General features: G+C 43.9%; 2 protein-coding genes across 4 annotated transcripts in view; one reads left to right on the top strand and one right to left on the bottom strand.

Moving 5' to 3' along the window:
* PPP2R2A (protein phosphatase 2 regulatory subunit Balpha) overlaps positions 1–17,826 on the bottom strand; it is a 66,567-nt gene extending 48,741 nt beyond the window's left edge. The window contains exons 1-2 of one of the 2 annotated variants that reach the window (XM_090054456.1): positions 17,698–17,826; positions 15,272–15,346 (exon numbers count right to left, since the gene is read on the bottom strand). In XM_090054456.1, coding sequence (XP_089910582.1) covers positions 15,272–15,346; positions 17,698–17,704 — 82 coding nt within the window. In that variant the 5' untranslated portion in view covers positions 17,705–17,826. Of the gene's footprint in view, positions 1–15,271; positions 15,347–16,074; positions 16,127–17,697 lie in introns of those variants that run through there. The other variant, XM_090054455.1, reaches the window with a different exon arrangement.
* Positions 17,800–26,747, top strand: part of EBF2 (EBF transcription factor 2) — a 244,525-nt gene continuing 235,577 nt past the window's right edge. For both annotated transcript variants that reach the window (XM_090054453.1, XM_090054451.1), the window contains exon 1: positions 17,800–18,167. In XM_090054453.1, the coding sequence (XP_089910579.1) occupies positions 17,800–18,167 (368 nt within the window). The remainder of the gene's footprint in view (positions 18,168–26,747) is intronic.

Here is a 26,747-nt window from a genome sequence, read left to right as displayed (position 1 = left end):
CCTCTGTTTTCTCCCTTGCCTTTAACTCTTCAAGTTGAAAAAGAGAGAGATAGAGCGAAGTTAAACTTTGTGGTTATATTCATTATTATGCCTTTCAGCTTTGTAGCTGATTGCTGTAGAAAAATTAAAGTTGAATATTGTTCCCTGCTGCAGTAACTGAAATATCAACTCTTCCGACCACTTAGTTGTACACCACCTCCTTTCTTTAAATTGCCATGCGAAAGCCTAGCCAGACATATCCACAAACTGTATTCTGGTCATTTTATGTAAGGGACAAGGTAATTGTTAGAAGCCAGTGCTGCCATAGGTGCCAACTTCATGGGTGCTTTGGGAAACATGCACCCGCCAAAATAAGTTATCAGGTACTCAGCACTCACCAGCCACATCAGGCAAGCCAGGCTGAAGTAACTCACTGTTTCTTCTTGGCATGCACGGGGCTTGGTGTGGGAATGGAAAAAAAGCACCTACTTGCAAAAACTGAATTCAGTGCCTATGAATGTTGCAACACTTGGATGTTTTAAAAAGCAGTATAGGTATTCTAAATGCACTGGTTTATATATACATCCATGTGCAACATTGCCAAGTTTTCTCTTACCCCCAGACATTCAGGAATTTTGTCTTGGTGCTTTTGAAAAACTCACGCATCTTATGGGCAGCCAAATATCAGCTTTGAAAATCCTTAGTCCCAGGCTCCTGCTACATAGCCCTATGTGCCTTAGCCAAACTTTTAACAATTTTGCCCACAACATTTAGAAGCAACTCCATAATACCTTCACATTCTGCTTCGTAACAGAGGCCTAAAGATCATGTTGATAAAATCCTATCCAACTGCCATCACAATCATTCCCCATCTATTGAAGACACATGGATTGGAGTGTGGATCAAAGCATTTTCCAATCACAGCGGGCCACTGTTGCCTCACAACAGAACTGCTGAAGTGTCTTCAGTGACCTTGGACAAAGGTAGGGAGGGAGCCAGTGACATTTAGAACAGGGAGAGCAGCACCGCCTGCAAAAGTACAGCATCAGACAACAGCAAGGTTTGAAAATCCAGAAGCAGGGCACCCAGCTGTGTTTGAGCTTTCAAACAGATTGGATACCTGCTGGATGGCCCTTTTCACAAACACACAGCTCACACTGAAAATTCCCCTACTTTGAGTACCTAAAACTGAGCACCCAAATCCACTGCAGATAACTTAGGAGAGGCTCTCTGAAAAAGTCTGTGCTCATAATCATGTTCCAGCCCTCTCCTGTCCCAAACTATACTGTAGATATTAGCTCTTTCCTACTACAAGTTGTGCTGCAAGACTGTGTTCCCTGAAAAGTAAGGTTCCCTGCACAGACGAGCTCCACCAGCAAATATGCATCATCATTTTCTAGATAAAAAGGCTGCAGACAAGAGTTTAAAGCCATCGTGTTAGTTAGTGGGAAGCAAAATCCAGCCCACCAGGCCATTCCACCAGGCCTGCAGAGCACCTAAAAAATTTAGAAAAATCAATCATCTGCATGTGGCTGCCTGTCAAAGATGACAAGGTGCCAGCAGCAGAACCCAGAGGCTGAGTAGCAAGGCTCGCCCATCCCCAGCTCCTAACCGGAAGCCTCTGCAGCTTCTGGTGCGGGGAACAGCCAAAGGGTCACCACTCTCCCTGCATCCAAGTGGAAAGTCAGATAAGATCAGATGGAGAAAGGATGGGAAACTGCCACAATCAGCCCATGCAGCTGGGAACTGCACAGTGCTGGCCAGGAAGTGGCGGTGGGCAGAGGCAGGCAGGTGGCAGGAAGCAGTGGCAGCAGCAATGACAAGTGGGCACGTGGGAGAAAAAGTAAGGAAGCGGTGGGAGAGTGCTGGTGGCAGGCAGGAGCCTGTGCCAGTGGCCTGGGGCCAGTGTGGACCAGCAGGAGCCCAGAGCCTCGGTGTGGGGTCTGCCTGGCTGCACTGCATGAAGCATGCACACAGCCCACAAGAGCCACACATGATGCGGCACTGGTCAGGCCGCAGCTGGAGTACTGCGTCCAGTTCTGGGCGCCACACTTCAAGAGAGACATGGACAATATGGAAAGAGTCCAGAGGAGGGCCACTCGTATGATCAGGGGTCAGCAGGGCAGGCCCTATGAGGAGAGGCTACGGGACCTGAACCTGTTTAGCCTCCACAAGAGAAGGTTAAGGAGGGACCTTGTGGCCTGCTACAAACTGGTCAGGGGGGGATCAGCAGGTATTGGGGGAGTCCCTGTTCCCCCGTGCGCTGCCAGGAGTGACCAGGAATAACGGTCACAAGCTGGCGGAGGGTAAGTTTAGATTAGATATTAGGAGGCGCTACTTCACAGTCAGGGCGGCTAGGGCCTGGAACCAGCTTCCAGGGGAAGTGGTGCAGGCTCCTAGCCTGGGGATTTTTAAAAGGAAGTTAGATGAGCACCTTGCCGGGGTCATCTGACCCCGGTGCTCTTTCCTGCCAAGGCAGGGGGTCGGACTAGATGATCTTCCTAGGTCCCTTCCGACTCTAGCTACTATGAAACTATGATGGAGCCAGCAGTCTGGCCCCATCTCTCTCTCTCCCCTACCCCTCCACAACCCTACACCCCACCACACACATGGTATACAAGAGTAGGGCTGTATTTTCATAGACTCATAGATTGTTAGGGGCTGGAAGGGACCTTTACAGATCATCAGGTCCAACCGCCCCCTCCTAGGCAGAAAAATCACTAACTGAGGTTAAGTGACCCCAGCAAGAGGACTGTCCAGTCTCCTCTTGAAAGCCTCAGAGGTAGGGGACTGCACCATCTCTGGAGGGAGTTTATTACACAATCCAGACACCCTGACTGTGAAGAAGCGAGTTTTTCCTGGTCTTAAGCCTGAAGCAGCCTTCCAGGAGTTTGTATCCATTGGTCCTGGTCTTCCCCGGGGGTGCTCAAGTGAACAGTTGTTCACTGAGCTCCTGATGCACTCCTCTGATATAGCAGTATGCTGATATCAAGCTCCATCTCAACCTTCTCTTCTTCAGGCTAGAGGCCCAGGTCCCTCAACCTTTCCTTGTATGACTTGCCTTGCAAGTCCCTGATCATATGGATGGCTCTTCTCTGGACTCTCTCAAGTTTTTCCAAGTCCCTATTGAAGTGCAGCACCCAGAACTGGAGGCGGTACTCCAACTGTGGTCTCACCAATGCTGAGTACAGTGGGAGTATCACTTCTTTAGTTTTACACAAGATGCATCAGCTGATGCATGCCAGAGTGTTACTTGCCCTACTGACCACCGCCTCGCACTGACAGTTCATATTCATGCGATGGTCCATCATTAATCCTAGGTCCCTTTCAACCATGGTGCAAGTCAAGCTGTCACCACCAAGCCCGTATGTATGTTGAGAATTGTTTTCTCCCAGATAGAGCACCTTACACACGGAAGTGTTAAACTTCATCTGGTTCCGGTCTGCTCAACTCTCTAGTCTATCCAGGTTTGCCTGCATCTGCAACCTATCTTCTGACATGACCACACTGCCCCATAACTTGGTGTCACCCACAAACTTGGCCAGCAAGCTTTTCACTCTCCCATCCAAATGACTGATAAAGATGTTGAAAAGCACTGAACCAAGCACGGACCCCTGAAGGACACTGCTGGCCACTCTGCACCAAGGTGACGCAGATCTGTTCATGAGAACTCTCCAGGTCCTACCCTGCAACCAGTTTCCCCACTCACTGAACCGCTGAGCAGGTGAGCCCACAATCTTCCAGTTTTCCCACAAGGATATTGTGGGATACTGGATCAAAAGCCTTTTGGAAGTCTAGGTATATAACATCTACCTTGCCTCCCATGTCCAGGTTGTGAGAGACTGGGTTGTAGGAGATGAGATTGGCAAGAAGAGACATACCTGCAACAAAGCCATGCTGGCTGTCGCTCAGCATCTTACCTTCTGCAAGCATATTGCACACAGATTCTTTAATGAGCTTTTTCAGGATTTTCCCTGGGATAGAGGTTGAGCTGACTGGCCTGTAGTTGCCCAGGTCCTCCCTTTTCCACTTCTTGAAGATGGGCACAGTGTTGGGCCTCTTCCACTCCCCAGGGATCTCTCCTGTGTGCCACAATTTCTGAAAGAGCTTTGCCAGGGGCTCTGTAATGACCTCAGCCAGCTCCTTCAGCACTCTCAGATGAGGTCCATCTGGTCCTGCTGACTTATAAAATGTCTAGCTTTTCTAGTTGGTATTGCACCTGCTCAGCATCCACAGTGGGGAAGCTGCCATTCCTCGCATGCCCCCTATGAGCCTTATCTTCCTCATCTTTCCCCTTGGTCTGGTGAAATACCGAAGCAAAGTGGGCATTCAGTTGTGTTTTGTCCTGAAAGTCAGTTACCAGCTGTCCTGAGGTGTTAAGCAGGGGTACCACACTTCCATTTGTTTTTCTTGTACTGCCTGCATACTGAAAGGACTTTTTATCATCCGTGACTAACCTAAACTCAGTCACCGCCTTGGCCACTAATGTATAGTCCTCCTTCAGCACCATCCCTAGCTTCCACTGTGAGGACATTTTTTTTTTTTTTTTTTTTTTTTTTTTTTTTTTTTTTTAAGAGAACTGCAATGTCCCTACTAAGCCAGGAGGGCTTGCCAGCCCTTCTGCTACCTTTTTTCTGCAGGAACAGTTTTCTTTTGTGCTTCAAAGATTGTATCCTTGAGCTACGACCACTCTTCGTGCACCCCATGCACCATCCCTTCCTGGTCCCGCATTGCCTCCCTTACCAATGCCTTGAGCCTGTCAAAGTCAGCATTTTTGAAGTCCAGGACTTCAATCCTCCTGGTTGATTTGTCAACCTTGTGGCAGACGGTGAACCTAATAATTTTATGGGTGCTGTCGCGCAGGTTATCCTCAATGTTCAAATCACACACCAGATCATCTCCCTTGGCCAAGACCAAGTCTAGGAGAGCATTACCTCTGGTTGGCCCTCGCACTTCCTGGGTCAAGAACTGCTCCTCAGTCAGAGTCAGGAAACTGTCTGAACAATCTGACCTAGCCAAGTGTTCCTCCCAATCTATGTCTGGGTAATTGAAGTAATCCATGAAAACCAACTCCCTTGCACACGTCCATCAGTTCTTGAGAGAACTCCAGGACTAGCTCCCCTCCTTGGTCTGGTAGCCTGTAGTAAATGCCTATAGTAAAATCTCTCACCTCACCATTTTGAGCTATTATACAATTGCGTTTAGATACACTGTGAAAGCACACAAATCAGTACAAAAAAATTTTAAAATAAAATTTAAATAAAACTTATAGTAGAAGTATATGATTTGGGGTTGGTTTTTTTCCAGTTTCAAGAAAGCAGCACCCTCCCTCCCAAAAAGGAATGCTTCTGGGACAAGGGGAGGGACTTCCAGTGGCAAAGGTCACAAGGTAGAGGTGGGACCTCCAGGGTGCAGCGTACCCATTAAGGGACGGGGCTACCCTTGCGGCCCTCAACAGCTCACCAAAACTTATTTAGCAGCCCTCCACTCAAAATAATTGCCTGCCCCTGGTGCCAGTTAATGTCAGACCCATGATCAAACTCCTTCCTCTTTCTCTCTACTAATTCTGCCCTCACATCACATGTCTATTGAGAGGGAACAGAAAAAACCCCCCAGACAAACTCTCAATGGATTTTGGAATCAAAGTAGATCACTTCTAAACAGACAATCAGGAACTGCTGCATATAATATGCTTTTTAAGTTAAAAATGACGTCTGATTTCTGTACAACTATAACCCAACTAATTTTGATGCATGCTGAATAAATTTGCTTTAAAAAAAAATGAAAATTTTTTTGAGAAAATGAGTCATCTGCAACTGAATGTACATCTATAGATAGCCAATATGTGCCACATTTTCAGAAGTGGGATCCTTTTACTTATTCTTTTTTTTGACTGCCTCAGTGGAGACTAGTGAACACTGCTTTCAAGAATCAAAAATTTTTCACCGATATATCTGGCTGCCTTGAGTGAACGGCTACAAAGAGTCCAAAAGAATTCAACGAATATGTTCAAAATTAACTGAAAATTTTAAACACTATCAAGTGCAAATTCCTTATTAGAGCTTTAATTCCTGAATACACTTTGTTTATGCAGTTATCTGTAACCCAATTATTCCGTGCATGGAGCATGGAACAGTATTTCTTGGAAAGGCACACAATTCCCATAATCATTCATTTAAATACTGCATGTGAAAATGTGAAGAAAATTCCCTTTTCAAAATATTTTTTGCCTTACCTGAAGAACTGCTCTTACTTAAACTCAAGTTCTTCCACTCTGCATGATCCTAAAACTTCTGTCTACAGTTCCAAAATTAGACACAAGCATGACTGCCTAGGGTGTTTAACATGCAACTCACATAGGTTGGTTTGTCACTAAAAAAAAATTCTATCACTCGTAGATCTCTAAATAATAAGTATACATTTGTAACGAACAATCTCACAAAGATGGTTCTTTTTCCTTCAGTGCTCAAGATGATTTAGGAAAGAGCTTATAGAAGTTCATAACCTTTGCAACTGAAATGTCAGCAAACTCTGAAAATAATAATTAGAGGTTTCTGTAACACTCCACAGCGGCACTGCCATAGTTGGGGCCCTGCATGGCAGTCTCTCCATCATAAACTGATTTACACAGGAGGCTCTCTTAACATTTATTCCCAGCTCTGACTTAAAATGGCAGTAGCCTAGATTTACGTGCCTTCACTTCCAAGGACAAATCATCATGGTGCCTTAAAAGGTAGCCTATGTGGCTCTTCTGAAAACACCCATGATGCTCCTGGATTAGAATACCCAGAGACGACTTAACACCATACTTTCAAGCAAAGGATGTCCAGTTATAGAAGTTCATGCTACATCAGATCAAGATGTCAATGCTGCTCTGCCACCACAAGACAGCGATGTGCACGTACCTTCCTTCCACAGAAGAGACGAGCAAAAAACAACCTTCTTATTCCTCCTTCCTCTAAAGATCTATACACTAGCCCAGGGGTTTCAAACTCATCCAACCCTGCAGGCCAGATGAAGGTTGCTGGGCTGCCCTGAGGGCCAGACTAGGCCCATCTCCTGGGCAGCAGCGGATCCAGCTCACTTGTTACACACACCACGCACTGGCCCCAGGACTCATTGTACTTGCAGTGCAAGGGCTAGCATGGGGCATGTGCTGCACCACTGGACTAGCCCTTCACACTGATTCTGGCATGGCCTGATCCAGGCCGTCCACAAAACCAGCACACAGGGATGGTCTGGTGGGGCACTACATGCATCGCACATACCAGACTGATCCCTTGTTCTGCATGCCCTGGACTGGGTGCAGCACATGGGGTCAAGTCCAGTGACAAAGGCCAGATCATGTGGCTCTACAAGCTGGATCCACCCCACAGGCCATATGTTTGACACCCTGACACTAGCTAATCAAACGTTAAACACAGGAACAATAAGTAAATCTCTAATTCCCAAGTCAGATGTTTAGACACCAGCATTTCAACAACAGTGTGTATCTACTGTGAAATAACTGATTCCTCAGCTGGAACAATACTTCTATGATTCTGACATTATTAGTTACTGTAGATTACGACTCCCAGTGAGAAATAGGCAGCATATAACAAACTCTGTACAGAATCACTATCTTTTCATATAAATATTCCTAATTATACACCTTGATTCACTGAACCTATTGAAAAGGTATTGAAAGAAAAGCCAAGAACACATACTCTGGAGCTTCAGCTTGTACAAGTCAGTCCCCAGGTTAAAGATTTAATGTGCAGGACCAAAAATAGCAGATTTCCTTGTGTATTTATATCAAAACAGATTATAACCTTTAATTTTTCCTGTGCCCTCTATCTTGCTAACTATCCTTGACTTTACACAGTAAGAATATTGCAGTCATATTTATGGTGTTAAATATTATGCAACACACTGTAATATGTAGAAAGATCCTGCAAAATATGCTTAAAAGAGTTGCAGGTGCATTTTATACCCTAAGGGAATTGTTATGCAAGTACTAAATTAAATTATTTCTATCCAAAGTCCTAAAGCATGACAAACAATAAACATAATGCAAGATTTTTGCACAATACATATAGGGCTCCGATAAATGAAATGTGCCAACAGAACTGAGCCAGTGGTCTACCTATTTTGGTGTCCATTGATGTACTAGAGGAAAATGAAAACATAGTAGAGCCACAGGGACAACCTTTTTATGGAAAGCATAACGCACACGGTGCCTAGCACAGTGTAACCTTTTTCTATAGTAACTTCTAATAAGAAACCAAATGTATTAAGATTATTTGAGGCGAGGAAAAAACCTGCAAGGAATCCGTTTTATATCTTGCTTCTCAGAGGGCAATGTCAACTGCAAAATATTTCTTTTCTTTTGTTACAGCGACTTCCTTACTGGGTATAAATAAAACAACTCCTGCATTAAATACTTTTCTTTTCTACTACAAAACACACACAAAAAATGAACAAACTGACTCTTCAATGATTTTGCTGCAACTAAGGTTATTCTCTGAGAATAATATTACTGAATCTCCAAATCAAATCAGGAGACCAATAAAAAGGTCCGAATCGATTCAGAAAAGGTCTGGAGATTCGGGCAGCCTCCTCTCGCTGCTGCAAGGAGTTGGACCCAGACTCTGTGCTGGTAGGCAGGGGGAAGGGGAGTGGGGAGGGGACCATGCGGGGACCCCAGCCAGGCCCCATCCCCTCTGAGAGCCCCCTGACCCCCACCCACTCTCCCAGCTCTTTTTTTTTTTTTTTTAAAAGAGGGGTGGAGGAGGGCTCATGGCAGAGCCCCCTACGCAGTGTGGGGCAGTGGGGATTGCCCCCCGCCCCCCAGGGCCTGGTGAATCCAGCCCTCCCCCCACCCCCCAAAAGCCAGGAGCTGGGGCCAGGTGGTGGATGGGGCCTGTCCAATTCAGAGATGTGGCCAATTTCACAGTGGCCAAATCTGATTTGGGACAGTGATTTGAATCATTCTCCCCCGAATCAGCCAAATCCAAAGCGAATATTAGCCGCTTCGCACAGGCTACTTACTGATATTACTAAACACGAGTCAGGGATTCATGTTAAATATTGTCGATTCTTATATACTGCATTTATGGGTCTTGCAGAAAATGACCATTTCATCTTTCATTTCCTGAAGCAGCTGCTGTTGTTTATAGAACTGTTTACAAATTATCTAGGGACTGGGTTATTTCTTCCAAGAAAAAAGTAGGTCTAATCTGAGGATTCAGGAACAGCAACTCTTAAACAAAAACAAACAAACAAACAAACAACCAAAGAGAAAAAAGTTAGAAATTTGCAGATCTGTTGTGCTTTGCAGGTTTCTAACAATAACTATTTTTAAAACACCCAACTTGTTAAGCACTGCTTGCCCCAGATAGCAAGAGCACTGCAGGAGGACTTCCAAGATGCGGATCTCGTTATACCAGGCCCTATCCAAATCCAGGTATGAAGTTATTCTATCAATCACATTTTTGTTTCCAGACACTCTGGAAAGTCACAGTTTCCATTAATTTCTAACTGTTGTGGTGGGTGCTCCACAAAATAAAGAAAAGAATACAAGCAGTGGGGGGGTAGGTCTACAAATTTTGGAGTCCTTTTCTCCAGTAGAACCATGTGTTGGATTACCAAGAACTGAACAGGACAGCTATGTCTACACTGCTGTATAGGAAAACCATTCAAATGAGCTCCAAAGCAGCAATAGCATAAAAAGGTCTCATATTCTAGATACTTTCATAGGATGTTCATTAAGCTTACTGAAGATTAGGTTTACCAGACACTGCCAGAAATGTCAATGATCACTGGGGAAGTCTTCTCTACATTAGCGACTTGGTTCAGCTGCATTAGCAACACAGCCAGCAGAAGCTCTTGGCCCCTAGAATTTTTCAGTATACAGAAAGACAAGGAGTTAACTAGAGATACATTACAAAATGTGGGCCCTTGCAGGAAAAATGCAGAGGAGGAAGAAAAAAAAAAATCCCATGATCATACACTTGAAACTGGGTAAATGTAATCCAGCAAATTAAAACACCAACCATGTAAAGCAATTAAGTATGAAAACAGGACTCACTGCTATAGTAAGAACCCCAAAGATTTCATAATTCATCCACTGCAATTTACTTTGTGTGCTATAAACTCGCATCCTCAGATGTATCATGAAGCTTGTTTGCATGATTTGAGATTTAAAAAAAAAGTCAGGGTCCAACTCTTCATTCCCTGTACACACCCACATTCCCCAAGTTAGCCAAACTTCTGGTGAGAACAGGCTATCAGAATCCAGGAGGACAGAACTGAATTCACAGGATTCTTTTGAGAGGCAATAATCAGGGGGCATTATTTAATTCTAAAAGAAAATATATGCGTCAGCCCCTTGCACAGCACTTTGTAACACAGACAGTCCAACTATTCTTGGAGTCTTAAAACTCAGGAGTTGTGTATGTGTTGTTAAAGTGATACCAGAATCAAATCTGACCTTAAGTTTACTACAAGCTTGGTACCAGGTAACTCTTGCCAAACTCAATACAGATTTTTCCCATAAGTTTATTTGAATTTTTAAAAAGTATTCTCCATGCTCCTATACTCAGGCTTGTTTTCCACACAAAGACACAGTGAAACAATTAACTCATGTAGTCAAAGGGATCCAATTTGTATGTGGACACTCATTAGCTTAGCTTGCTCATGGTTACAAGCTAAATCAGTAATCCATGTTTGTTTAAACACTGAGTATCCACATGTATAACTGTATCACTTAAACAATGAAAATTAAACTGTTATAATTTGTACAGAATAAATATTTCAATACCATACATAGCAGGGTCCAGAAAACAGATAAATGAAAATAACTCAAATTTGCTATATATATATATATATATGTATATAAAAAAAAGTGAAACCACCTAAACCCTGCAGATGCACAAAATAAACTGCAACATCAAACTAAATGCAGATTATAGTTCTGAAAGTTTATTCCCATTTTTTTAAGCAAACCAAGTTGCTAATGTAACAAATCTGTTTTTAAATAGCAATATTCCATGCAACTGTCTAAAAACTGGATACAGACATGCAAACTGCAATCTCACTCTTTTCCCCTTTCATCATCACAGGCAACACTTAGTCCACTTCCAGGTTTATATATCCTGCCTCAGCTTGCAAAAGAAATCACACATTTAAGACTCATACAAGGTTCTTAATAAACTTTCAACATGCTGTGTGCTTAAGGCAGAAGCAGGAAGAGAAACAGGTCATCACACTGGGCTTAAAACCACAGAGTACAGTTTTCTTGTCAATTGCCCAGGGAAGAGAGGCAAGGGACATGTAAAGGTACTGTCCCAAATGTATAAGGAAGATTATGAAAAGAAGTACATCAGCAAACTTCAGTTGATAACTAAGAAGATAAAAGCAAACCAAAAAAATTAAGCACTCCAACCTTATACACTACTTAACCAGTAAATGATTTGGAAAGTACTGCAGTTATAAGGCATCTCCCCCAAATTTAACATTACCTTTAAATACTTAGATAGAAGCTAAGAGTTGTACGTACGTACGTAGGAACAATTCCATAAGGGCTCCCAGCATGCCACACAAAAACTTGGTCATGTGTAAAAAGCAACTTTCAAGCCTGACAAATCCATTATGATCCAGTATTCTCGCACAGAAAACACACTTCAGCAGCCCCTCCATGTGCACAAAACCAGTCAATCAGGCTCTGGCACACCAAACTGAGGTTTGTTTGTTTTTAAATAAACACTGAAATAGGTTTGTATTTTTTTAAGCAAATAAGCACTGTAGTCAATTTCAGTCCCTTTAAATCCATAATATACTTTCATTTTATCCAAAGGTTGGCTTTTACTTTCTGTTTAGCTTTTACTTTCTGTATATTAACAGAATGAACAAAAATGGACTCATACACACACACACACAGATTAAAAAGTCACCAAATGCCTTGACAATATCAAAGCTAGTTAATACATTCAGAACTAAGGACGACAAACTCCACCTATTGTGACCAGATACTGTAGCGGCCCAACTGTGCCAGGAAGTTGGCAAATCATCTTTCATGCTATAACTTTAATGCTTTAGAACAACAATTATTAAGTTGCTTATTTAGAACCAGCACCATACCTACGGGCTGGGAAACTTCCTTCTCGGCAGTGCAGAGGCAGAAAAGGATCTTGGAACCACTACTGATGCCAAAATGAACATGGGGAGGCGGTCAGGAAGGCCAAACATTCCCTGTCATGCATCCAGAGATGCATCTCAAGCAGGTCCAGGGAGGTGATCCTCCCCCTCTATCCGGCACTGGCCAGCCCGCAGCTGCAGGACTGCGTCCAGTTCTGGGCGCCGCACTTCAAAAGGGATGTGGACAACATGGAGAGGGTCCAGAGGAGGCCACTCGCATGGTCAGGGGGCAGCAGGGCAGGCCACGGGACCTGAACCCGGGTCAGCCTCCACAAGAGAAGGCTGAGGGGGGGATCTAGTGGCCTGTTACAAACTAGTCAGAGGGGACCAGCAGGCATTGGGGGAGTCCCTGTTCCCCCGAGCACCGCTAGGAGTGACCAGGAATAACGGTCACAAGCTGGCAGAGGGGAGATTTAGGCTGGATATCAGGAGGCGCAACTTCACAGGCAGGGTGGCTAGGGTCTGGAACCAACTTCCAAGAGAAGTGGTACAGGCTCCTACCCTGGGGGTTTTTAAGAGGAGGTTAGAGGAACACCTTGCTGAGGTCGTTTGACCCCAGTACTTTTTCCTGCCACGGCAGGGGGTCGGACTTGATGATCTGCTCAGGTCCCTTCCGACCCGACCAACTATGAAACTAGAAAAGCTAAAGGACAGAATTTCATGGCTCTCAGATTTCTCTGTCATTGGAAAACCCATTCATACACAGAAACACAGAAAAATACCATTATTATTACATGGAAGGGATACAAACTCTCTGGGTTACATGCCCAAACCATTAGTAGGAACATTCATGAGCAACTGCTACAGGCAGTTACTACTGCCCCAATTTTTCTTCGTTTAATTAAGAAGTTAGTTAGCTAAAGAATTCCAACTGAAATAAAATTCACCAGAAAAAAATACCTGGCAGAGGAAATACTTAACAGTAATCTAGAATTCAGGATTTAAGAATATTTACTGAGCAATTTGATATTTTCTGACAGAGAGACATACTTCATCTTTTTGTAAGTGCCTGACAATCCTTGAATGGCATTATTATTGTTACATGTTGCAAGAAAAAAAAAGAACACAAACAAGACAACTGTGCTGCTACATTTGTAGCAATTCTAGATAACATTTAGCCTTTCAGAGGTTACTTCAGGGGTGGGCAATTATTTTGGCTGCAAGTCCACTTAAGGAGTTCTGGTGAGCTGTCCTGGGGCAGGGTGAGCATCAACAGCTCCTACTCCTACCCCCTGCAACGGCTCACCAAAACTCCCAAAGTGGTTCTGCCCCACACTTGGCGTGGTGGAAGGGATGGAGCCATGGGCAGGTGGGGTACAGAGGGAGAGGTGAGTGGGGCCGGGGCTGGGATCTGGATCGAGGGGCCAGGGCCCCAAGCAGAGCCACAATCCACTCCCTGGACACCCTACAACAGGCACCGGTTTTGCAGGAAGGGGTGCGAGGGAAGCATATTGTGGCTATGCCCGAGGCCAGGCCCAGCCCCACACTGTCACTGCCCAGCAATCCCAGGGTCTCCATGGAAACTAGCCAGGGACCCGCAGACAGGGTGCATTTGGGCAAACAGATGAGAACACAGGTGGGTAAGGGAGCAGCATCCAAGAGTGGAGCAGGCCGGCGGGGCCAGGGCTGAGATCACATGTCCGTGAAAGTGCAGGGCCAGGGGAAGCGCCTCAATACACTCGCCCCACACCCTTGCCTGCACAACTGTCACCCACTGCAGGGCTGTACAGGCAATGGATTGGGGATCTGCCTTGGGACCCCGGCCCCACGTTGTCACCGCCCCAAGATCCTGGCCCTGCATCCAGCCCACCTCCCAGATTCCCCTCCCTGCCCACCCACAGGTCTGCCCGCCCTGCTCCTGGATGCCCTTCCTCACCCCATCTACCTAGTGAAGCAGATCCTGCCCATGTGGATCCTGGATATTTCCATGGATACCCCACCCATCTGCTGTCTGGCAACCCCAGCAGTGGATGTGGGGCAGACAGGTCAGGATGCCCTGGCAGCAGAAACTGGCAGTGGCACGAGGACAGGCTGCACATGCCACAGCCTGGACTGCCCCAAGCCTGGGACGAGCTGGGCTGAGGGATCCACCATAAGCAGACTGGAAACCACAACTCAAAAAAAGACGAAGTAATGGAAAGGACGTTAATTACTTCTTCCTAGAAGCACCATAAGTCTAACACTTGGCTCTAAGTTAGAAAGTGCAAAGCCTATACAATGCACATTACATACACTGAAGACAATGCCTTGCAAGACAAAATTCTTCTAGTTCCTGATCTTGCAAACTGGTCTCTGCAAAACAGATGCTTGGATATCCAGCCCTACAGAGCAGCATGTAGGATCTAGGCCTCCATTCAGCCTAACCATCTGAATGGTGAAAAAGGGCTTAGGCAAAGCAAGTAACATTTGAAAACTACAAGTGGAATTTTCCCCCAACAACTAAAACCAGGCTCATTGCTAAAGTGACATCCATCTCTGGGCATATAAGAACACTTGACTACAAAATTTTAAGGCTGTTTTTAAATAACTTTAGTCCTAAAAACAAAACAAAACCTCTCAACAATGAATGTTTAATTGTTAAAAGGTTAAAATAGTCTTTTGATGGTTATGTATGACAGAAAGATCAGAACAAAGTTAGATGACTTATCTCGCACCATCTGTCTTTAGAAGTGGTATACAAACATTAATCAAACACCTGTGCCAGAATATGAACAAGCAACATTATCTCTATTTGATGGATGGAAAAAAAGACACCACAAACAAATAAATAGCAATGTCACAACTGAGAATAGTGGCCATTTGACAGAAAGTTGTGTAAAGCAACAAACAGACTAAACGTGACTGGAAAAAGTCCAGTCAGTTACAGACATCGTATCTGACCTTGAACCCAAGTTGGACCTACCATACCCCGGGTGCAAGTCTTGGAATCTAAATATACATAAACTCAGATATGCATTGAATTTTTCACTGCTTTTACCTACTTTGTTATAGTTATGTAAAAATAAAGTTCACTTTTCACAAAGAGACTTCAGCAGAGAAGGTTATTTAAAAATGTTTGCCACAGCCAGAACTGATAATGACAGGTAACTTAAAGAAATAAAAGTTCTTTTCTTACCTTCTGCTACATCATCATCTACAGCCCCTTTCACCTGAGAAAAACACCACTGAATATCATTTCCTCCTCCGGCTCCTGGAAGCAAAAAAAGCAGCAGAGACCCCTATTAAAAAGTTGTTTGCAAGTTTTGTTTGCTCCAGTTGAGGCAGTATGCATCTAGGACTGGCAAGCAACGATTCAGAGCCTGTTGTACACACCCACCACCAAGACTTCCCAAGCCAAAGCAGAGCTGCCAAAACTTGATTACAAAGTGCTTCCCCCAAAATGATACCACTTGTCATTCGCAATTTGCATTCAAAGCACAATCTGGCTAAAGTAGTGCTAAGAATGATCAAAGCTTTCACTACAATTAGATAAATCATAAAACTACCAAAATAATTACAATTAAATGTTAAACTATGCTCCGTTTAAAAAGAGAACACATAAACAATGCTATGTGAAAACAAAAGAGCAGTAGCCTATTTTGCATCAAAGCATTTTTCCACTTCAGAACTTCAGTAAAACCTAAAAACAGATTTCTACTTGCAAGTGATTTACATTTAAAAATAAATATTAGGTCCAGGAATGATTTTCAGAACATTACAAACATTTAAAAACTTTGCACACCACAAAGAAAACTGACTTTTGTTTTGGCTGCCTTAAAATGTTACGACTAAATACTTAAAGACTAGAGAAGTTTTACGACAACTCTGCAACTCCCCAGCAGAAGCACAAAGAGTAAATAAGACCTAGGGGAGAAAGAGAGAGGAAAAAAAGAGACATCAAATCCCTGAAATCTACCTAAAGTTAACAAATGTAAGTACCATAGAAAATGGATCGAAGAGAAAGCTTCAGAAACATTACTGCTTCAGCGGAAGGCAGTGATTCATTTGAACCTTGCCACCAAAACACGCAGCAATCCACCACCAATTTCTTTTACATTTGATGCTGAGCAAATCGCTGGGCTGGTACATCCAGGAAGAGACTGAAATGAGCTTGCTCTTTCTAAGAGACAGTCGACATGGAACTTCCCTCCCAGCCATGACAACCCAGGACTAAGCAACAGATGCAGTTTGCAAAGTGCCTGCTAAACCACTTCTGGGGACAAGGGGCATGCAGGAAGGAACAAGTTAAATGAAGTTTAAGAATGAAGAAGCAAGCTGCTTTCTCCATGAAACATCGAGATAGCCCCAGCACTAGGGAGGGGAATCCAGCATTTGAAATGGATCAGACACAAGTCTGAACTTGGTGGTTCTTTAAGCACCAAGAGATTAGTGAATTAGACTGAGCTGCAGCAATAAGGAAGCGTCACAAAGATGTTCACTCATGCAAAATATTTGCTTGGAGTACACCCTACCAGACCATCTCTCCCACCATCCCAAAACCTGGATCCTCAATTTCTCACTTGTACCCAGCCTCTGATATTTGTTATTTAGCACTTCCCATCATGGAAGCATTCTGAGGATGACATTTTGCAGGAAAAGCCACCACACCTTAACTATCAAGCTGAATTTCATTTTCCAAACAACTTGCTGCCTTCAAGACCCTGTTTCCACTGATTAAAAAGACAAGGATGGGTGGAGCGAGGGGGGGCTGTAGTGTGGGGGAGAAAGCAAGATGCAAACCTGAACAGAGCCTCCCCAAATGCAAAGCATCAAAAATACAATTTATTTGCAGAGGAGGAGGAGGAGGAGGAGGAGGGGGAAGAGAGCTCGGGAAAAAATAATTCAAAGAGGGAAAGTAAAAAAAACCCCCAAAATGATGTCCTACCAACCACACCTCTGTACATGAAGTAAAGCCATTTGCAAAATGGGGAAGAAGAAAATGAGAAAGAAGAAAAAAGAACGCCCCCCCCCCCCCAAGAGCATGCACACACACAGGTATTTTTTATTTGCGAGTCTGATTTGACTCTGATCTGCAGATGTCTTAAAGGTGAGCTCTACAAATAGGATGCCAATGCACTCAAAACACCATTTTCTGTCAGCCCCGTCTACACCGCCAGCACCAGCCGCGCTTCAGGGAGGCAGCGGGGAGGAGAGGTCTGCCAGCCCGAAGCAGAAAGTCGAACAGGGAATAAAGGAGAGAGACCCACCCTGCCCGCACCCCCCTTCCACGCTGAACTTCAGGGGCACAGGACTCCTCCCGCCTCACCCCACCGCTGCCCTTTTGCAACGCAAATCTTCTGGCAGGAAGGAAGGAAAAAGGAAGGAAATCAGGAGCGGGAGAAACGGACTCTGCACACTGCGCTCCGGGATGCAGGGCAAAGCAAGAAAAAAAAGAAGAGGAGGAAGGGAAAGAGGGAGCAGACATGTGCAGCCCCGGAAAGAAGAGACTGTGGCTCCCTGCACGCGCCCCGGCCCCGTGGCCTCAGCTGCGCCCCCTTCGCTCCGCTCCCCGCCCTCGCCGGGCTCCGGCGCCCGGGAAGGACGGGGCTCTCTTCCCCTTACCTGCCATGTTGGCCTCCCAATGGTGGCCGGGTCTGATAGTGGCACGTCTCCGCTCTTAGAAGCGCCCCGTTTGTCGGGCGGGGGGGGGGGCCGCGGAGGAGGATGGCAGCAGATTGTACCGGGGGGGGGGTGGGGGGTGAAACCGACTCAGCTCCTCGAGCTTCGCCCGCTCTTGGCTCCCTCCCTGCCCCCCCCCCTCTAAGTGTCTACTTTCAAAATGGCGCCGGCGGAGCTGCGGGTGACGTCACCCGGAGCGGGGAGGGCGGGGCGAGAAGGCCGAGGGGGCGGGGCGCTGATTCGGTTGCGTCCGCGCCCCCCCAACCGTCCCGTGAGGCGACCCCCGCCCCCACGGCCGCCTCCATGCCGCCTCGCCGCGCCGGCCGAGCCCCCGCGGAGCCCCGGCGGGGCCCGCCCAGGACTCGCCTCCCCGCTGCTCGGCTCGGAGCCTCGTCAGTTGCAGCCCCGCGGAGGTGGGTGCAAACTGAGCGCGGGGGGCGCGGGCAGGCGGACCCGGCCTCGCGAGCCCTCCCGCGCGGTGGCTCGGAAACGTGAGCACCGCACAGCCCAGGGGCCCGGCCCCGGCCCCAGCCCGGAGCCACCCCGACACACGTCTCAGCGCCTCGCCCTGAGGCGGCGGCTGGGCTGCCCTCCCTCCCCCCTCCGCCACGGCGCCGGGGAGGGGGAGCAGCCCAGCACCGCCCTGCCGAGGGCCCCGTGCAAGACTGCGACTGAATCAGATACCCGACAAAGGCTCCCTCCGACCTGGGTCCGGCGCCGCTGGGCAGCAGGGATGCACCCCGGCGAGAGAAACCAGTTGCATTGGCATCCTCAGCCAGCCTCCTCCAAAATTGAGGGAGCTTCTTTGTAAGCTTCCTTTTGTCCCGTTTTTAATCTACATGTCACGTCTCCAGCCAGATTGCCTCCAAATTGCCCGCTAAACAGAGCTCAGGTTTGGTGGCAGCAAGATGCTTCAGATGCTCCTGAACCTGCAGGAGGCACACAAGCCCCAAACCTGGAGGCCTTGGGGCTTGGGTGCCCCCAGTCTCACTTCCCCATAGGCAAAATACTGAAGGAATAAGCTAGCAGCAGTTCCCAAACTCAGACAGGTTACACACCATGAGTTTTAAACAATACAGCATGAAGTACCACCAGCAAATTTTCCCATTCAACCACCAGCAAATTTTGGTCACTTCAAGTAATTATAATACATCTGTAAATGCATACCACTGGCAGGTTGTCTGTGCACAGCTGGTGGTATTTGTGCCACAGATTGGGAACCGCTGAAAGCCCAAGAGCAATTGCCCGGCACCATAAACGGGGTAGGCAAGAGGCTTCCATTGGGAGGCTTTCGTGCACCCTAAGAGTCAGCCTACCCACAGTGCAAGGGACAGGCCTTTACCCTACACCAAGTCATTCAGAGCACAGACAGAAGTGACATTTTTTGCCAGATCTGGCCATAGAAAGCAGTTTATAGCAGTGACCAAACGTAAGTACAAGGCTGCAGACAGCTTCAAAAATGGTCAATCAGGTGAAAATCTGACCCCTCACTGCATGCAGGGTCAGATCAAGACATTTGGAAACAGAGTTTTTTTATAACTTCTGTCTGTACTGCCTGCCAGCCTGTAGCTGTTTTCAGGATGGGAGGGGGGGAAAGAGAGCAGAGGAAGTTCAGTCTCTGCCCCTGCCAGAATGTGGGACAGGTGTATTGGAGCCCTCCAAGGCTGGGGGGCTCCAGTATACCCACCCCACCCTCCAGAGCAGGCTGGGGAACCCCTAGAATGAGCTCCCTCTGCTCCCTTTCCCCTCTCCCATCCTGAAACAAACAGGCTGGGCCACTGCTAGGGGAAAGAAACCAGGGCCAGGTTGGCAGCCAGCAGCTAGATTCCCCTCCCCCTGGAGCCAACAGTGAACTTCTGTTTGTTCCACGACATCAGTTGTAACTCAGAAGGCTTCCTGCAAAGCCTTCTCGGTTACAGCTGGGAGCTGCACTTCTGTCTGTACCCACAAGGTGGAGAAAAAGGGTAAGTAAGTAAGTAAGTAAGTACTTACTTTATTTGTAACATACTCCTAATATCCCCTGCCAAGTGAGTAAAACCACATGGGCTGAAACCATCATCATGTTATCTCCCCTGCCACGTGTTATTTGTACGCAGAGCAAATCAGAAGTCCAGAGACAAATTTAGCCAAAGCTTAAGGATGTTCATAGGCCAACAGGATCACAGCTTGTTGGATGCCTGGGAAGTTAAGGGACAGCCGTAAAAATGTAGTTCCACGTTACCCAGAGCTCGGGGGATGTTCTGATCTGCTCCACCTCCGTGGTAGGTCTCTACAAAGGGCTGTTCCAACCTGGACCAGATTTCAAATTTGTAATGAAACCTGGTAAATCCCTATTCTTTCAGAATGACTCGACAACATTTTGCACAGCTTGGAGGAAGACATCTTGCCAACACTTAGTGAGCCTCCTTTCAGCCCTATTCAGCAAATAGGGCTGAATTCATCCATTAATTTGGACTTCAGAAATTAATTCAGCCCTTGGGATGGAGTTCCTGTGGATTAAAAAAATCCTGCAATTTTAAAAAAAATGCAATTAGAGCTTTATCTAATGGATTAAAGAAACTACTACAACCTTGTAACTATATTTTTTCTAGAGGAACTTTGTGCTAATCTCACAATGTTTAAGTGAAGAGTCATAATACTAAGACTTTTTTAAAACAACTTAGCTACAGAACATAATGAAGTATTATAAATAATTAACATTAAATCACAGCCTTATTACCTGGTGGAACACCTTGTGATGTACAGTCTTTGCTTGTATGCATTTGGTGATTTGGCAGTCATATGCTACTGTAAATTATTAGTGCAAAATTACTGCAGTTTCACAACATTTCTTAACCATATGCATATGCTTCACTAATTTAAACAGGAGAATCATGTGTTCACTACCTATGAAATGAGAATTATTAGTAGTAATAAATATTACATTTATGCAACAGGTTCCAAAGAGCTTCTCTCAGCACAGAGCTTTGTTAGACATATTTACTAAATCGCTAAAAATGATCATGTAAACTTTATGAAAAAATAATAATACAAGCTTACTATTTACATATAAATTAAACTAGGCAAAAGTTCAGGGACATAACTACTAATTACAGTTGAACTTAGTACAATTGACAGACATAACCTTTAAGCAACTATAAGCCCTGATCTTGAACTTGGGGCCAATTTTGCTAAGTGCTGTACAAAGACGAGAAGATGCACTTTATCCAGATAACTTACTATCTAAGTCCTTTATGCTGCCCACTGTGACACAGAGAATTTCATATAGCAGCTGCAGATTTACAATCCGGACACCTCAGCTCCATAGTCAGGCCTCACGTACTTAAAGAAAAGCAAAATCTCTGCTAGCCGGTAACAATAATGGAACCAAGATGCATAGTCCTTGTTAAAGGCCAGTAGTATATATATACACAGTAGATAAATCATCACAATTGTAATTTTAGTAAAACAATCTAAATTAATCTTGTTGAATAACTAATTGAAATATATTAAAATTGAGACAATGATCAAACCTCTCTCTAAAAAAACCCTCTAAGAATAAAGTTCTGTATGTGCTGTAGTTTCTTAGTAATGTGACCCATAGACAAGAGTATAATGAATTACAACAATTCTAGAAATGAAGATGCTATTATCACAGAATAAAGAAGTTTGTAATAGCCTACAAGTGACCTTAGGCTCTTCTATCTGACTATCAGTGCAGTATATCCTCAAGCAAACTAGTTTCCAGTTTGAATGAATGAAGCTTCCATCATATTTTGCAGGTAGAATATTTCACAACTTAAGGGGGCATTGCATAGGTGAGCCATACTCTTGCAGCACTACTTGAAGCCAAGGACTGCATAAATATGGCCAGCACAGCTTAGGCCCTTAGTTGTATTTAAGCTAAGTGGCATGGTAATTGGCACAAACTGATACATTGGCCATATGGGTTTTCCTTCACTGTCAATCCAGTTTCACTTGTCCCAAATTAACTAATCTGTCAAGCCCTGAAAACCCCTAGTCCCAGTGGCCAAGGGAATTTAGCCTTAACTGTTCAAGTAAAGGTAAAAACTAGCATGCTTCCAATTCAGTCTTCAGCCCCCGATCACTAATGCACACGCTTATACATAGAAGTGGTCCCAGTGAAATCAAAGCTAACTAATTACGCATGTGCAAGTGTCAGAATTGTGTCCTTACCCACAGCTGCTGGAACTACTGGGAGCCACCCTAGCAGTCTGATTATTAAAACCATTTTTCTTTTTGTTTAGTGTTGTCTCTTTGGAAAGGTATGGAAGTAAAAATAGCTAGCAACTGAGTACATGGAACTAAGGGAAGCAAAATTCAGCAGCTGTATGGAATTTGACCTTTCCCATTGCAGTCACTGGACAGCTTAGCTCTTTAGCTAACATCATCAGTAAAAGTGGAGAAAAATGACATGTACCTTGCAGGTCACTTTGTAACAGTCAGTGGTTCCTTCTAGAAATCTATTTCCCCAACAAAATAAGACAGCAATCTAATGGTGCTGAGTGGCTTTAAGCCATTCACCATTGAACATACCCCTGAAATGAGAGCAGACTGATTTAGATATACAAGCAGTTTGTGTCATTTAAAAAGCATAAAGCTAGTTGGATCAAATGCCTGCACTGTTAGAAGAGGAAACCTCAATGGATTTTCATATTGGACATCTATGGGTACTTCCTTAGTTTACAGCTGCTCAGAGTTTATAGCTCTATTCATGCAAAAGCTGCCTATTCATGCAAAAGCTGCCTGGCTTTGGAAATAATTTCACACACAAACAAGTTAAATGAAGTAGGTTGCATAATAGAGCTGATTTGTTTTAAAATACATAATGCCACCATTGAAAACAGAACATGCCCAGTATCTCCAGTATGATGCGCTTTTTTTTTCTATTCACCTGAATTTTAGCAGGAGTTCTAGCTTTAAATGAACCTAGACAATTCATACTAGCCCTTAGGTCAAACCCTTAGCTTCTGAAATAGGCAAAGACAGTTCCGTCAGACTATGTCTGAAGAAGGGTGTTTGAGTCCCAGAGCTTGCAAAGAACAATTTTTCCAACTATTTAGTTGGTCTAATAAAAGATATCATATTTACCCAAAGAACCTTGTCTGCCTAAAATTCAAAACGTAATTTCAAAATAAAATGAAAATGAATGAAGGGGAATTTGACCCAAAAAGGCATAAAACATCATTGTTTTACTATTTAAAGTTCCAATTAAATTTGGAATTTTGAAAAATCCCACTTAGCTCTATATGAAAAGGAGAATGTTTCTAATCAACACAAGAGAATTAGATTAGGAAGTTTGTGCGACCCTACTAAATCTCAGAATAAGGCTAGAGTACAAGGTTAGGAGTCACAAGACCTAGGTCCTATCACTCAGATACAACCTTGGGCAAAACGAATAGTTAAAGGTCTTGAACCTCTGAATCAGAGGTGCCTCAATTTTGGACTATCTACCCCAAAATACATGCTCCCAGTGGCATCAATTGGAGATGGTTAGCGTCTCTACTCTTCTGAGTTGGTGCGAGTTCCAGGAATTAAAAAGTATGGAGTAAACATAAGACAAGTAGTTGGCAAAAAAAGAAGTCTCCCCAATCTTAGATATAGTAATATTACTTAAAACACTAAGTTGCAGCTCTAAGGAGCAGGAAGTATATTTTATAAATGAGGGTGCACCCCACTACCAATATTTTTATGAGGCAACTGCCAGCAGAACAGGAAGTGGAGGAACTCAAACCTTTACTGGAAGATTCTTTTGTTTTGTTTTTTAAATATTGTTGGGCCATGCAGAGTGCTTATGTCTGGGCAAGGCTGGCATTGGTTTTGAAGGAATAAAAATGATCATCTTTCTTTTATATCCTTCTGTTGTATAGGAATCAGATGACCAAACTAATGCAAGAGCTATCTTGGAGAGGCAGTTGCGGATAGCCAGGGCAGGAAGCTGAAAGTTAATCATTAAAGCATAGGCTTTTATATGCATCCTTTATCTAACACTAATTGTAGGCTTTATTACCTTTCCATCTGAGCCTTAAGTGCTTTATAGGTTTTAGTTATTGAACCTGGACCCTTGGCTGTGAGATTAATAAACTAAATCAAGTGATTTAACCCACATAATATATGGTACTGTTTAGAGTGGAGGATTCTTTTAATGAAAGAAAAAACCTAAAGCGGAGCTAGCAGAAGTGTGAAAACATGAATCACAAATCTGTAACAACCTGCCCAAAGAGACTATTTATGCCTGGGTTGAGGCCCACTGATTTCACTGGGCATTTCCATAGGGGGAGTGGACTGCTTATACAGAGCTCATTGATTGTTTGGAGAGTGATTGTTAAATTATGTCAGCCTGGTGGCCTTACCTTGTTGGAAGAAATGTTCCTTTTTTTTAAACATACCTTAGAATATGGGGACATTGCTATAAGTCATGTTTCCTGGCACTTAGTTCTTTAATATATCCATCAGCCTAGTATTGCCAACTCCCATGATATTTGGTGTTTTTCCTGGAGTCATGGGACTATATGAGAATTTCAATTTCCTTGTTAACTTTTGTTGTTGTTGTAGAGGAAAAATGCTTGAAATATACCATCTATAGGTTCTGAAACTAGAAGGAAAAAAGAACTGCGCAAGTATTATTTTATAAACTTGCATGACATTTAAAACAGCTTTGTGTTTTTTGGGTGTCTGACTTTAAGGACTTTGGAGTGGCAACACTGTTATTCTAGCATACTTTACAAAAATGCATGTGTGTGTTTTCAGCTTGTATGTACCTTACTGGTGTGATCATTCTTTGTTTGTCAGGTTATTATCATTTCACTTATGTCCTGTTTTGCTTTTGGTTTCATTTTTCTATTGCTAATGAATTGCAGTTGATAGATGTTTTCCAAGTTAATTCAGCAGATAGGAACTGTTGCAGCTCAAACTGTTTTGAGGCATTTTTTTAATTCCCTTTATCTTGGAATAACAAATTATGTTTCTGGTTTGGGGACTGAGAGGGTCTGAAGGTAATGAACTGTGAAGGGAAGGAAAGGAGGCCAAAATTTCAAAGTGGATTGTTCCATTCACATGGCTTTTCCGGTAGTGAATAAGTTAGTACTGTAAACAGGAGAGAGGTGTGTTTGCACACTGGACAGGAAATCCTTAGTTCTAACTCTTGTTCTGTTTTGTTGATTCCCTCTGAGACCTTGGGGAAATCCTTTATGTTTCCATTTTCCCATCTGAAATACACTGAAGATGATAATACGCATCTTGGAGAGGTGGGTTTTTTAGTTAATGCTTGTAATATGGTTGGTGAACAGTACTTAGTATTGTTGAGCTTGAAATTAATGTCACAGCTAAAAGTGCATGTGTTCTTCTGACCCATGAAGATGACTTTTCCAGTTCCATTAACTTTAAAATTTTGAGTGTGGAGGAAAGATCTGGGGTCAAATTACCAGTGTTAAAATGTAAACCTTGCAGTGTCATTTACACCGTGAAAAGTGGGTACACAGCATTACAATTCTGACAAGTTTTTCTTTATATGCGCTTTGTGTGGATGTCAGACTATTCATGTGACAAATGATAAAACAGACTCTTATTTTTTTTCCCACCTATTTTGGTTCTTCAGTGGAGTTAGGATGGAATAGCAATGATCATTAGCAGAGATAGGGAGAGTCTGGAGCTTAAGATGTGCATGTGAATTTTGTTCTGTTTTTACATGCCTGATGCTGAGGGTTTGTGTTTCCAAGGTAGTGAGTAGCCATAGTTCAAATTGTTCTTTGGAAGAAAGGAATGCTAAGGAATACTGGTCAAAATATTTTTGCATTTGGATTGTTTATTCGTTGTACGATCAAATATAGTTATTTATAACAATAGAAAAAAACCTTGAAAAGTTCTAATTTTTTTTCATCAATCTTTTTAGGTTCTTTAACCTACTCTATCTTTTTTAGTTTTGTAAACAAAAGTTGAAAAATGTAATTGAAATTTTTAACATTAAACAAAGTCAGTATTTTCAAATTTTATATGTTCTTTCTTTTAACCACCCCCATTGCTTTGCACCTTTGAAAAAAATCAGGCTTTATATGGCTTACAAAAGGCACCCAGAATAAGACACCTCAGTTGACTGAATCCTGTTTTACAATCCCTATCTTGAGATGCTACCCTAAATTCAGCCAAGGGTCTATTTTTAAAGACACGGAGCTTGCTTTTTTTAATTATTTCCTCCAAGTCCCATTTTCCTCTCAAATCAGGACTACTGGCATACAATGAATTTAAAACTAAACAGATCAGGGGGGAAAAAACCCTACACGATTCTTCTCTGTAATTGTTCTTTTAATTGGGAGTAGAGGTGTCATAATCCTTGTACACCCCAAGCCCAAAACCATACAAGTTTTTACTGTCATAAAAAAGCAAATGAGGTAATCACAAGGCTAATTTCGTTCTACTTTGTTATTAGAATAAAAAAGAGCCCCTAGTCTTCCAGGTAACAGTATACAGGGGCAGCCATGGCAGGGCCCCACTCCTGTGTAAATTCCTGTGATCAGTGCTCAGATCTCTGAATTAAGCTCTTATGCAGTAGGCAGAACTATTCACAGCTTGGCTAACCAAAAGCCTTTTACAAGAAACTGATAAAAGCAGCTGGAACTAAGTCTGCCAATAAACCTGGAGACTGCTGTTGCAGGCAGCCAACTGCTTCCTTCCAGGAGGAAAATGTGTCACTTCCTTCAGAGGTCCCAGAGCTACAATGCATTCAAAGTTCAGCAGCAGGAGGGGCAGAGCCTTTCTGTTTGCACCCTTAAAAGCAGTAGTTTAGAAAGGCTATATTGATACCCTGAGAAATATTTAAAGGGCAGTCCAAGCTAACAGTGATACTTAATTGGCTTATGCTAGACATTGTTTAAAAATCCTAAGCAAGCTCAGCCTTGACTTGTTTTGATTCTTGACCTTCTTCCCTCCACTCTGTAGAATACCTATATATTCTTTGTGTTTAATTTAGTGCTTGTAGCTCCACACTTGCCTCTGTA

Source organism: Crocodylus siamensis, chromosome 6, assembly GCF_052110815.1.
Source record: "Crocodylus siamensis isolate JL-2025a chromosome 6, ASM5211081v1, whole genome shotgun sequence".
NCBI lineage: Eukaryota > Metazoa > Chordata > Crocodylia > Crocodylidae > Crocodylus > Crocodylus siamensis.
The sequence above is the reverse complement of the archived record's forward strand: the minus strand, read 5'-3'. Positions and strand labels throughout refer to the sequence as shown.